Source organism: Lemur catta, chromosome 2 (genome assembly GCF_020740605.2).
Source record: "Lemur catta isolate mLemCat1 chromosome 2, mLemCat1.pri, whole genome shotgun sequence".
NCBI classification, from domain to species: Eukaryota; Metazoa; Chordata; class Mammalia; order Primates; family Lemuridae; genus Lemur; species Lemur catta.
The window spans coordinates 128,187,152-128,201,604 of NC_059129.1; the positions used below are offsets into that span (position 1 = coordinate 128,187,152).

Here is a 14,453-nt window from a genome sequence, read left to right on the forward strand (position 1 = left end):
TATTTGTTGTAATTTATTTGGCACCCAGTGTTTCACAGCAGGAAGGTTTCTCAGCATATCTAGTCCACAACTCTGCAGAAAGCTAAACCCCAACTGTCTTCACCAAAGGTAGTTTTTCCTTTTACTGCTTCTAATGTGACTTTCAGTTTTATTTTTTGTATTTTATTTATTTCGTAGGTTATTTTCACTCATTTTTACCCTCTTCATTTGCTCAATCTTCTCTTAACTTTCAGTTTTTCTTCTTTGACCTCTTTCTTTAATGGAGAATTATTTAAATTATACCTATAATGGCAAAATGTTTCTGGTTTGCATTGTTCAGTTGCCTTTTTTGTCATATTCCTCTTTATGTCTTTTTTTTTGGTGGTATCTATGAATACATTCCATAGTATTTCTTTTCTTGTGATTACTCATTCTTGAATTGGTTTGTTCTTCCTGAGCCAGCTGTTTGTGAAAGCATAGAACTGGAGACAGGCTAGGGAACTGAGCTAGGGCGGCTTGAATTTCCGTCTATTTTCCACCACTATCATGCCCCGGAGAATGGCCTCTGTCTGGGCTCAATTCGTTTCACGCTCCTTGACTCATTTTCATCACAACGCTTTTGGATGGTGACATGAAGCTGGGTCTTCATCAGGGGAGCATGAGCTGTATCTTCAGGTTTGTTACCACTGATCTTTCCTTATCGACCTTAATGTACCCATATCCTGCTCTGGCAGAGACGGCACACTGGTCTGTTTCCACATTTAGCATCATCACCTATGACACCTGAAGCCCAACAGGGATCAGAGCCTTTCTCCAGTGCTCCCTTGCTTGGAGACCTCATGTTCCCAGCAAGGGTCATTTAATGTTCCTCAGGGTGTGCCCCCTGTAGAGAGCTCTCTGTTCTGCCCACTCGGCCAGAGAGCTGAGGGATCTTGTTTCCGCCATCAGAGTCTCTCCGTCCTCCTTTGTTTTTCTTAACACTTGGCAGCCTTTTTTAAAAAAAATTGTTTTTAATTATTATGAGTATGTAATAATTGTATATATTTATAGGGTACATGTGATGTTGTGATACAGGTCTATAATGTGTATTAATCAAATCAGGATAATTGGGGTGATTTAAAGAGTGATATTTGGATTATGGACATTTCCTACTTTGATCAGTTTCATTTCTGCTTTTCATTTTCCTTATTTTTGGTTTACTTCAAGAGGAGAGCAATTAGCCTTTCATCTTGACCTTGAAGTCCAGAGAAGGATTATTATAGGATGATAGAAGACTTAAACAGGTGAGGGAAGAGATATCTTATAGAAGATCTGAGAAGGGATTGGCTGTGAAGTAGCCTGGAAAGAAGAGGTTATCTTCCTTATACACAGAAGGACAAGAAACACAGAGAACATAAAGGAGAAATTTTAGGTCCATAAGAAGAAACTTGAAGGAGTAAAAAGGTACTAGCTCCTGTGGGAGATGAGGAGTCTGGCACATACAAGGAATACCAATATACTTTATTCATCAGTCAGCAAATTCTTACCACATGTATGCTATACAGCAGGCAATGGGGAACCAGCAATGAACAAGACAGAAAAGTTCCTGCTCTCTGAGACTTTGCTTTCTTGTAGAGGAGCCAGACAGTGAACAACTGAGCAACAACTACACCAACAACAGGAGGCTGTTTTCTGTCAGTGTGGTGTATCCAGTGGCAGCTTCCATGCAGAGATGCTGTTTAAGCTAGACCTGAAGGAACAGAGAATCCAGCCAATGAAAATGGGGGAAGAGCAGCCCTGGCACAGAAAGTAGAAAATCCTCTGACCCTGAAATAGGAAAGAGCTGAATAATTTTTAGGAACAGACAAATTACCAGTTGGACTTCGGGGAGCAAGGAAGAAAATGGCACAAGCTGAGGTTGGAGAGAAAGGCAGGAACAAAATCATGTGGGCACTTGTAGGAGTTGAGTTTTTGTTTTTGCATTACTTAGTCAAAGACTTAATTAAAGACCTAAATGTAGATAAATATGGATACATTATAAATGTATAAAAAAGTGATAGCTGAAAGTTATGAAAAAAGGCATAACACCAATATGTGCTTTCGAAACTCTGTAGATAGAGATTCTGGTTTTAAGGTAATTTGGGCAGAATGTATAGCATAAAAAATATAACATTGCTCTCAGATGCATAATTCCAAGGAAAGGCATTCCATGTCGTACTTAGGAATGAGTACTAGAAACTAGTTGTAGTCCAGGGCAGAGGATACTAGGACATTTTAGAGGGCCCTATGCCTCACTATGCATTTCTGAAGAGGGTATGGTTGAGGGAAATCAACCAGAAGGAGAGGACTTAGGAACTCAGGATCTCGTAGATCTGGAAAGTGGGAAGACAAGGTCTATTTGACTGTCAAGTGAGACATTCAGTGTGTACGTGGAGGCCATTAGAGACCTGATAGCATCCAGAACACACAACTTATTCTCATGCCCATGCTTCATGTGCTTGGAAAGAGAAATCACAATTGGAAACATTTCTCAGCAACAGTGCTAATGTAGAAAGATTTATGGGAAAGCAAGTCATGAAAAAGAAATCTGGAAGTAAGAAAATAAAGCCCAAAACAAAAGTTTGATTTTTTTTTTTCTATCAGTATTTGGTAAAGTCTGAGTCCTACTGTATTAGTTTTAAAAGGGAATGCAATTTTATAGAATCATATCCTGTTAAAGCTGATGATTTTAAAGAAGTATTCATTTATTTTCTCCTTTCCTCTCTTCCCTCCCTCAACACTGAATGTTTGAAATTATGCTACATGGCCATTATAGACCAATCTATAGATAAGTGACTGTAGCCTTCTTCACGGCAAATTTCTCGCAACATCCTTGCCATTCTAATTGGTTCTACTAAATTCCCAAGAATTTCCCACTAATCAGTACATCTTCTTAGAAGTAGAATAAAACTGAAGTTTCAGCTTTTATCAGACTCTGTATGAGAAACTTCTTTCAAAAGAGACAAACCATGAGTCCAGTTTTGTTTTGGCATTAATTTCTATTAATAATACTTCTGGGGTTTCAATTGTAGCATTAACAACTAGCTGTCACTCAAGTATTTTGTCTTGAAGCTTCATGGACTAGAAAGTGACCGTGCTCCTTCCTCTCTCAGTTCAAGTACAGTATTCTGGTCCTGGCAGCTGAGAAGCAGCAGGTGCATGATGCATAATAACTGGCCATTGGTCCCAGCCAGCGAAGGAGCTTCTTTACAATGGTGGAATGTTAGCCTGTCCAAGAGCAACTATTTTTATTTCATATCCATGCCCTGGTAGTAGAGTTCAGATTTATTTTGGGTTTGCTGATGACCATGCTATCAAGAGGATATCAGTGCAGAGAGCCAAGAAGCTACCATCTGTGCCGTGTTTATACCTAAAGAATTATTTAGAAGGCTGATTACTCAGTAAGCTGTGCCTCCTGACCTTCTAGTGTTACACTTAGAAAGGTGACTAACACTTTCTTGAAAGTCACTTCACTTTTAATAATCCATATAATTCCTTCAATGTGTGGTAGAGATCAAAGTACTGACCAAAGTTTCACTGTTGAGTAGTGACGTGGTGAACAGAGAGTATCTCTCGACATGGTGTGTTAGTAAATTCTCAACAACTGGCTCCCTAAGGAAAAAATACCTGGTTTATACCATTTGCCAATTTCCATGCTGGAATATTAAGAATAACTTTATAAATTCAAAAACTTAGATGAAGTAGAGAAATTCCACAAAAGGTGGTAATGACTAAAATCAACTCAAGAAAAAGTAGAAAGCCTGATTAGCCCTATATTTACTAAAGAAAATGAATTTACAGTTAAATATGCCCACAAAAAAAGGTACAAATCCACATGGCTTCACTAGAGAAGTATATCAATTAGGTAAGGAATAAATTATACCAATCTTGCACAAGGTCTTTCATAAAATAGGGGAGGAAACACTTCTCAACTCATTTTTTGAGGCCAGCATTATCTTGTTACAAAAATTAGATGAAGACATCATGAAAAAAGAAAATTACAGATCAGTATACTTTATGAATAAAGATGAAAAAAATCCTTTATAAAATATCAGCATATTGAATCTAGCTGTATAGATATAAATTATAATACATGATGAGCAGGAATGAAAGATTCGTTTGACATTCAGAATCAGTTGATATAATTCACCATATTAACAGAATAAAAGGGGAAAATATATGATTATCTCAAGATATGCAACAAAACTATCTGAAAAAATTCAGCATTCATTTATGGTAAAAATATGTCTCCTAAGTAAATTAAGAATAGAAGATATCTTCAACTTGAAAAAGGCCTCTAAGAAAAACCTGCAGCTAATATCAAACTTAAATGTTGAAAGGCTGAACACTTTCTCTAAGATAGGGAGGAAGGCAAGGATTCTCTGTTCAACATACTGCTGAAGGTCCTAGGTAGTGCAATAAAAAAAATAAAAAGAAATAAAAGGCATACAAATTGTAAAGGAAGAAGAAAAACTGTCTTTATTTGCAGATTGTATAAGTATAAAAATCCAAAATAATTTCAAAAACAGCTATGAGAACTACTAAGCTAATTTAGCAAAGGTATAAGATACAATGTCAATATTAAAAAATCAGTTTTATTTTTTATAAACCAGCAACGAACAATGTAAAATATGTAACACCATCTACAATAGTATCACAAAACATGAAATACTTAGGTATAGGTTCAACAAACTATGTGCAATATTTGTACACTGAAAACTACAAACATTGCTGGAAAAATTTAAACAGACCCAAATAAATGGAGATATAAATTATGTTCATGAGTTGGAAGACTCCATAGTGTTAAGATGTCAGTTCTCCCCAAACAGTCACAATGAGAATTCTAGCAGGATATTTGTAGACACTAACAAGCTGGGATTCTAAAATTTAAATGGAAATGCAAAGAACTTAAAATAGTCAAAAACAACTTTGGAAAGGAAGAACCGAGTGGGAATCTGTGCTAAGCAGGATTCTGATGTGGCCCTAAGATTCCACCCCTTGCTGCACTGGCCAGTATGGTCTTCTCCCCTCGAGTGTGAGAGAGACCTGTGAATATGATGGGATGTCATATGGCAAAGGTGAAGGGATTTCCAGCAGTGGCTCCATCCGGGACTGAAATGGAGACATGCCTGTGTGCGGACACCCAGACCAAATATAAAACTTTGGTCCTCACCCTGCAGAAAGAAGCAAATCTTAACCACATCTTAGATCAAGGCAAATACACATTTATTGCACAATCCACCCTCAGGGTCAGACCAGGAGAGGGAGGAGGCCCCCATGTACCCTGGCATATATTCCTGTCTATTTGCGCAGGGAATTCCAAGGTCACAGTTACCTGGGGTGTGGTCTAGAAGGGGAGGGATGCTTTCTCTGGAGAGACAAGCCACTTGGCCAGGGGATCCCCTCACTGCATGGGGAAGGAGGAGGCTCAAGGTGGCTGGAATAGTTCTTCCCAAAGCAGAACATCTCAAACTCTTATGTGCATATGAATGACCTTAGGCTCTTATTAAAATGCAGGATCAGAACATATCAGGGTGCGACCCGGGATTCCACACATCTAACAAGCTCTTGGGTGATGTGGATGTTGCCAATCCATGGGACCCTACTTTGAATCGTGAGGCTGGAAAGCACGGAGCCAAGGTCTAAGGGCAGAACTGCTGTGACACCTGGCAGGCAGTGGAAAGTCTCTGACCTTAAGGCATAGAATCAGCCCTAATTGGACTGGTGTCACTTAGAGTTGTCAAATCTGTGCGGCAAAAAGAAGTGAAAACAGGAAGGGTTACCTTAAATTGTGTCCACTCTATGTCACTAGTAGTTTTATAAGTGATATCTCATGTAATTCACTGGCAACCACACCTTCCCAGGCACCAGCTTAGAAATGCTGGTCAGTCACTTAAAGATGTTCTTCCTAATCTCATAGCATCTCCCATTTCAGACCTTCTGTCTGTTCCAGTTACCTAATCCACGGTGCTAGGAAACCCCCCAGGATCCTTTTTTCCTACCCTCCCCCCCCCCCCTTTTTCTAAATCCCTTTTACATAGGCCTGGAGACAACCGAGAAAACATCCTGGTTGGTTCTACTACAGAATCGTGCTAGCAGACCTCACTTGGGCCCTCCTGATTCAGGATAAGTCTTCCTTTTAAATATCTTGCTGGCTTCTTCGCACATTCGTTATCCACAGCTATGTCCCAGATCCATTCTGTGCTCAGCCCCATTTCCAACTGTCAGCAAAACATCCCACTTTAAAGAAGGGAAGAATGTTTTTTCTGTGTTCATAATCCTAGTCCCTTTCTTCTCCTGGGTTTTGCTTAATCAGTCGTTCCCTGTCTTTCTGTCTCCATTTACTTTAACTTGTAGCCACTCACAACATTGCCTAGCTCTCCTGTTTTGTCATGCAGCAGGCTTTCTTCTCCTTCCCTCACTGCCATTGTCATGGAAAAGAAGCTTTCTTCCTCTGCCTTTGTCCCCACCTACCTTAATCTTTTGCGATCTGGACTTTACTTCCACCAACCCTCCAAGCTTGCTAATTGTAAGGTCATTCAGGGAAAAAAAATTAACAGGCTTTTTACTATTCAAGGTTATATACCTATATATATGAAAGCACAATAACCTTTTAATTTCCTTAGCAAATCTTTTCTTCACAAGACAGGACTAAAATAAGTGCATTGTAGATTCTATTTGTATTATCACCCAAATTAGTGGGATCAAAATTAATGAAGTTATAGTGAGTTTCCATTTATGATATGTGGAGCCTTATATACAAACAAATATTAAAGTCACTGAAAAGAAAACCTTGATTTCTCTATTTGTTGAAAGGAAAAATGCAATAACCTGTGGTCCAGCCTGCTTTAAGGAGATAATGTTGAGGATTAATGTAATAAAGATTTAAAGTTACTGTCAAACACGTACCTTATAAATGCCATTACCATTCATAATCAGTATATTTGGAGTCTGAACTGGAAGAAATAACTCAAAATTATGGATAATTAAAAAATTATTCATCGTATTTGGAAAGTTATGATAGTTAACTTTAAACTAATAACAGACTTTTTTCCCTTTTTGTCTTGTACATTTATAGACTGACAGTGAAAATAGTTGACCCAAAAGAAAGGTAAATAACTGGGGACCCCAATCTGGTATTAAAACTATATGGGTGATTTATAGTTGCCTATTGTAATTATCATCCATGGTGTTTTATAAAACAATAAATGCAAGTAACATCCTAGATTTTAAGGGTGAATTTTTTTTCTTGGCCAAAATTACCCATGTCATAACTGATGTAGTTGGAACCCTCTGATTACTAGCCTTGAGCTACCAAGTATAACCAGGTGTTAAAATATTTACTATTTTTGTTAATAAAATGTGGGAGCATGGTTGACTTATAATTATAAAAAATGAAATAAAATTTATTTTTTTTTAATATTCATGCTGTATTTTTTCATTCCATCACATTTTTTCATTTTGAGACATCACTCTACAGAGACTTCCTTAGATGGTTCCCTTTTTCATAGCACATTTAAAAAAAATTTTTTAATTTATTTTCATTTTTTTTAATGTTTAAAAACCTTTCATTTATGGATAGTTACAAATAAACAAAAAGTAGAAAGAGGAGTGAGATGGATTCCCATGAACACTTTACCCCATATACCCTTCCCCCAGTGTATCTTTGAAGGAGATTCCTAGATGGGGTTATTATTGAGGGGAGATTGAAAGGTAAATAGTTATAACTTTTGGGAGTTACAACCTAACTTCCCCACCATAAGGATTGTATCATTTTAGATTCTTCTTACCAATAAAGTCTAAGAGAGCCTATGTCACTATAGTCACCTTGACAGAGTATGTTGTCAAACTTGGATCTCTGCAAATCTCATCAGTGTAGTTTTAATTGCATACTTTTATTATGAGTAAGATTGAGCATATTTTTGTGTTTATTTGTGAATTCTTTCTTCATATCATTAATCTATGTTTCTTTTTTCTAATTTCAAAATATTACCTAATTTCAAAATATTTGACATTTTGTCAAAAATATTAATTTTTGGCATTTACAAAAGCATACACTTTTTCTTTTACATTCTATGCTGAAGGTCAAGACCTTCTTATCTGAACTTCTTATCTCACAATTCGTTCAAAGAATGGTAAAATAATACATTGAGTACTCTACTCTCCTTTGATGATTATGTTGCTAATGTGCCAAAACAAGCCTCTGGAACCCAGATGAACTTCTAAATTATTCGAAGAGAATTAGGAATCTTCCTTGGCCCTCCATATACCCTGCTTCTCAAGACAGCTAAAGTTCTTGCGTGGGCTGTATAAATTCATACATTTGCTGGAAATGTGACTTTTGGACATTTTATAGCAGGGATTTCAGTGCTGTTAGTGGTAAAATGGAAACTTGAGAATGTGGAAATTAATGTAAACCACATGATGGGTTCAAGGAAAAGGGACATACTCTCTGGTTTCTCGAATGTGTGCTAACTATACAGTGGGGAATGGGAGCCGAAAAAACCACCAGTGAACTTTTAAACCCCCTTGAGGGGACTCAAATCAGCACAATTAGCCCTGAGTTGGAGCTGGTCCTGATAAAAGGCCCCTCTAGTTTCTCCCTGAAAAACAGATCCCTTTGCCAGAGAGAATACAACTGGGAGAGCGAAGGGGAGGAGGCACCTTGACAGTTACCACTAATAAAAGGAAGCTAGAACTATCTTTCTAGTCATTAACTGGTTTACTGATCTGTCTTTCATCATAGATTCCAAATTCTGTTGGGTTCTTTTAACAATAAATAACCAACAAATTGTATGTTGTGCAGTTAATGAACTTGAAATAAAAGATTTCTTTTCCCTTCCAGTTCGTTGTCGCGGTGTTCTGGATCATTTATGCCTATGACAGAGAGATGATATACCCGAAGTTGCTTGATAACTTTATCCCAGGATGGCTGAATCATGGAATGGTGAGTGTATTAAAACAAATGGTTTCCTTTTATTAAATAAAAAATCTATTAAAGATCTATTTTCTAATTTAGACTTTCCATAGAATCTACCAAAATAGCCATGAAATCTTGGAATATTATAATGAGAAATTACAATTAGAGAAGAATACTGAATGTAAACAAAACAGCTTCTTCCCATGGAATTGAGTCATTATTCAAACTAGGTAGTAGATGACTCCACGGTTTATTAAGAGGTTGCAGTACTATTAGATCATGCACCTAGCTCATTCTGGGATGAATTTAATTTCTGTGCCATTAGAAGGCTTGTTCTTGGAGCCTAAGGTTTGATTCCCACCTACACGACCATTAGCACTCGGCTCCATCTCCACCTCACAACAGTGGGATTGTGTTGGAAATAACTACTGTGCTTGGACAGTTTCCCCCAAATGAGCAGCAAGGCTGTTATTTTCCCTCGGAGCTCTGTTGCGGGCATTTGGAGGTGTCTTTAGCAATGGAATTGTTTGCCTTGTCAGGTTGTACCCAATCTAGGCTGTTTGCCTGTGGCTGCAACGCTTTTTCCTTCCTCTCAGTTAATTCTTTCTGATGCTTTAGCTATGGTGTTACCTTCACTGGTTTCAAATCAATTACTTTGGATGGTTTTCACATCAGTTTACGAGATTTGGGGATATATTTTCCACAGAGAAATTTTTGCATCATCTTCCCTTTCAGCATCTGGAATTGAGCACTGTTTTGTTATTAACTAAGAAGCATGTATTTTGGTTACAGCAATTTTTAGAATATGTCCCAGGGTGTTCCTGGTGAAAAGGGCAACCCATCACAGAAATTATAGGGGAATGAAGAGCTGGAAATCATGAGTCTTAGGTCCAAAATAACAGTTTCCCTTCTGCCCCCAATTCTGGTATATTTTAAGAAAAGTGGTGTGCACTAACAAACAAACATCACTGTACTGAAGGGGTTTGATTAATCCTTTCTTAAGCCAACTCATCAAAAGTGGCACATCTCAGAGAAATGGAATTTTCTTTGAGTTCAATTAGAGCCATACTGTTGAAGGATTAGCACAGCACCTCTGGTCTAGTTTCAAACACATCAGCTGGGTCTTGCCCTTAACCATCTTAAAAGGCTTGACATGGCTGCGCTGCTCCTCTCCAACTTCTTACTTTTCTTGGATGTGAAAAGGCCTTTCATAACTCCATGTCTTCACAGTCTTCTGCCCCAAATGCCCTTCCCATTCTTTCCTGGCAAACTCCTGCTCATCCTGCTAGCTTAGTTCCCATCTTGTTTAAGAAGCCTTTCCTAACGCCCCAAGCAAAGTTAGCTATTCTGTTATTTGTATTTGCACAGCACTTTCGTATCTCTATTATGCGTGTCTGTATCCCCACAAAAACTTAAGCTCCTAGTGAAAAACAACAGCTTTTGAACCCTGAGCACTTTGCCCAATTGCCTGGAATATAGTAGGATCAATACATACTTACTAGATTGTCAAATGAATGCAGTATAGCCAATTTCCACAATTCTTTGCCAGGCAATACTAATAGCTATTATTTTTTGAGAATTTACAGTGTGCCAGGCACTCTATGGTGATCATATCATTTAATTTTCACAATGGCACAATGAAGAATTATTTCACTTACAGATGAAGAAACTGAGGCTCAGAAAGGTTATATAATTTACCCCAAATCACTTAGCTCAGGGTGGCACAATTAGAATCTGAACCCAGACCTATCTGGCCTCAAGTATGTACTCCTTTTTCTAGCTTACATTTGATCTGAAACATTAATTGGTTCTTGATAGAAATAGTAACTTTCTGTAGTTTTTACAACTGTAAGTCAAGAAAATGCAGGAGAAACATCTTCAGGATATTTTGACCTTTAGTTTCCGACTGTGTAGCGTAGTTCAGCTGTCTGAGATAAACCAGTTGATAATTAGGTAGGTATTTTAAGAAAAAGATTTCAGGGCATTCATAACCCCCCAAAGGAGAGTTTTAAATGGAGATAGGCTTTGCAAATCCTCCCTTCAAACACTGAGCCAAAAAACATTGTCGTGTGTTCAATGAGGGGCAGGCTTTGGTCACAAGGCAGGCATATTCTTGTACAAATAGTAATCATCTTTTGTGACATTATCTCTAAATATGAGGAAGAGTAATGTCACCAGATAACTTTCATTAGGTGTCCAAGCTGTATGAAGTAAACAGAGACTTCTGAAGCCGCTGTCTCCAGTTGAGTGTGAGATAATGTCAGTTACCTTGTTCCAACTATAGCAGTGTGTCAGCTGAGAAAAAAATAATTGCATCATGTGCTATAGAAATAAAGTCCTGGATTTTTTGGCGTGTTGTTAACAGCCCTAAACTGCACAATATTACCTTCAGGCCAGAGAATGAGTCACAACTTTTTTGGATCCTGGTTCTAAATTTTTAATGTTTTGAACAAATGGCTTATTAACTTTGTGTGCAGGCATTAGAACTTTGACTTGCCTTTCTTAATTTTCCCTTGATTCACTTTGATGGCTTAAAATTTTTATTCTTAGAGGCAAAAACTACTTAGAAACACGAGGAAGAATTGAGTGACATAAATATTTAGGGAAGAGAAAAGATAAATTAGTTAACGTGTCAAATCCTCTGAGAGAGTATGAGCTAATAGATTCTTTCACAATGAATTTTGTTTCCTAGTAGAGATGAATGACCATTTCTTTGTTTTTCTTCATGTTCCAATTCATGGTTCCAGAATTACTGAAAAAGATTGCACATAGTGGCAAAGGAATATTTTGTAATATTAAACAATTTACATTACTCTAATTTTGTATATGTTTAACTGTAGATATGAAATGCATAAAACATGATCCTGATTGGAAATTAAAATATGCTGTTGTTTGAGTTACTTATACATTCGTCTTATCAGATGAATAGTTTACAGATATTTCTCTCATTCTACAGGTTGTTTGTTGCCCCTTTGCTGTGCAGAAGATTTTTAGTTTAATATAATCCTACGTGTCTATTTTCGCTGTCATTACCTATGCTTCTGAAGTCGTAGCCATAAAATCTTTGCTCAGACCAATGTCCTGAAGCATTTCCCATATGTTTTTTTCTAGTAGTTTTATAACTTTGGGTCTTACATTTAAGTCTTTAATCCATTCTGAGTTGATTTTTGCATATGAATTCTTTGCCTAGGCCAATATTCAGAAGACTTTTTCCTAGATTTTCTTCTGGTATTGTTACAGTTTCAGGTCTTACATTTCAGTCTTTAAGCCATCTTGAGTTAATTTTTGTATATGGTGAGAGGTAGGGGTCCAGTTTCATTCTTCTGCATATGGCTATCCAATTTTCCCAGCACCATTTATTAAATAGAGTGTCCTTTCACCATTGTGTGTTTATGTTGACTTTGGCAAAGGTTGGTTGGCTGTAGGTGTGTGGCTTTATTTTTGGGTTCCACATTCTGTTCCATTGATCTATGTGCCTATTTTTATACCAGTAACATGCTGTTTTGGTTATTATAGCCTTGTAGTATAATTTGAAGGTAATGTGATGCTTCCAACTTTGTTCTTTTTGCTTATGATTGCTTTGACTATTCAGGTTCTTTTAGTTTCATATGAATTTTAGGATTGTTTTTTCTAATTCTGTGAAAAATGAAGTTGGTATTTTGATAGGAATTGCACTGATTCTGTAGATTGCTTTGGACAGTGTGGTTATTTTATCAATATTGATTCTTCTAATCCATCAGCATGGGATGTTTCTCCATTTTCTTTCCTCACTGTTTTGTAGTTTTCCTTGTAGAGATCTTTTACTTCCTTGGTTAAATGTATTCCTAGCTTTTTTGTGTGTGTGTATTGTAAATGGGAATGACTTCTTGTTTGATTCTCAGCTTGATTATTATTGATGTATAGAAATGATACTGATTTTTGTACATTGATTTTGTATCCTAAGACTTTAGTGAATTCGTTTATCAAATCTGGGAGTCTTTTGGAGGAGTCTTGAGGGTTTTCTAGGTATAAGACCATATCATCAGCAAACAGATAATCGGACTTCCTCTCTTCCAACTGGATGCCTTTTATTTCTTTCTTTTGTCTGATTATTGTGGCTAGGAATTCCTCATTGGTGTGTTTGAATGTCACTAGGTCATAGTTGGGGGTAGGCAAGAAGGGGAACTTTTGTGGCAAGGACCAGCCATATCACACTGATGCACCTGGTCAAACTAAAAGAATTCCATGAGAGAATGTATCCTCTTCTTATGTGCAGAATCACATTCATTATTTGGAGAGTCTCAATGTAATTTCTAGGAATCTGGAGCTCAGAACCACAGAGCTGAGATGTAGTTTATAAGTCTATCTTGGCACTATTTCAGAGAGCATGATCAACTCAGTCTTGAATTTTCAGCATTCAACTGCCCAGCACAAAATGAGTCAAAAAACAGGTGTAATAAAACTTATAGGATCTGAAATTCATAGGGCTTTCATTTTGATTTACACTAGTTTCCAGAAATGAGACTAAAGGAAAGTGTCATATCTCTTTTTTTCTATTGCCTACCTCTTTTCTCTCAGCAACCAGTTCTAGAATTTATTTGAAGGAAAGAAGAGGAAAGGGGTAAATAGATGAGTTAGAAGAATAGCACAACCTTGTTGTTTAACTGCTAGGTTATCCCCAGACTTCATGAAAATAGAAAAGAAGAAGAAGAATTTTGATTTATTATAATTAAAGATATAAACATATGACATAGAGCACATTTAAATGAATCAGTTCAATATCCAAAATCAAAATTGTTCTTTCCTTGCAACCTATGTATTAGTATCTTTGTATTCCTAGCAACTCGAATAGCACATGACACTCATTATTCATTCACTAAATGTTGGTGATTAAAAGAATGTTTGTGCATTTGCTTTTGAGACTTGGAAGAATGTCACATTTACATTTATATCCTTCTACCACCTTTTTACCCTTGGTCCACTGATGATCAGAGAAAAGAAAAACAGCGGTGATATCAGCAAATGAATAAATTTCCTACCTGTAATGAGGATGGGCATGGACAGTTGTAGGAGGCAGAGCTGTGCATGGCCTGCGCATGTGGGGCTGGACTTTGATTTAATTCAATTTAGCAAACCTTTATTGAAAACCCACGAGATACAAAGCTCACCAAAAGATATTGTGGTTTTATAGAATGAGAGAAACACAAAACACATGCAGTTTTAAAGGATAGAAATGGCATGTATGAGATGGAGGAAGGTAAGTGGGAAAACAATTCCAGAAGCCAACAGAGTAGTCCCCAAAGGGCTGTTTTCACTCTGACAAGGAGAAACACTATTGTTATTCTGGCCTGTTTCTTGGTTGCAAAAAATAGAACCACGAACCTTTCTCTTCTTCTGATTACAATTTTAAAGCATTGTCAGTGGAGTAAATATACATTAAAAGCAATAAATAAATATTTAAACTCTAGGAAGATTGCAGACTTTTAGTGATGCTATAACAGGAAAAACCAACCAATGAGACAGTATTTCTGCTTACTGAAAGACCTAATTAATGTTT

The 14,453-nt window shown here is 37.1% G+C and overlaps 1 protein-coding gene across 6 annotated transcripts in view; it reads left to right on the forward strand.

Annotated features, from left to right (window-relative positions):
- AIG1 (androgen induced 1) overlaps window positions 1-14,453 on the forward strand; it is a 228,684-nt gene that overhangs the window by 72,373 nt on the left and 141,858 nt on the right. For all 6 annotated transcript variants that reach the window (XM_045544481.1, XM_045544485.1, XM_045544482.1 and 3 more), the window contains one exon: window positions 8,843-8,944. In XM_045544481.1, coding sequence (XP_045400437.1) covers window positions 8,843-8,944 — 102 coding nt within the window. The remainder of the gene's footprint in view (window positions 1-8,842; window positions 8,945-14,453) is intronic.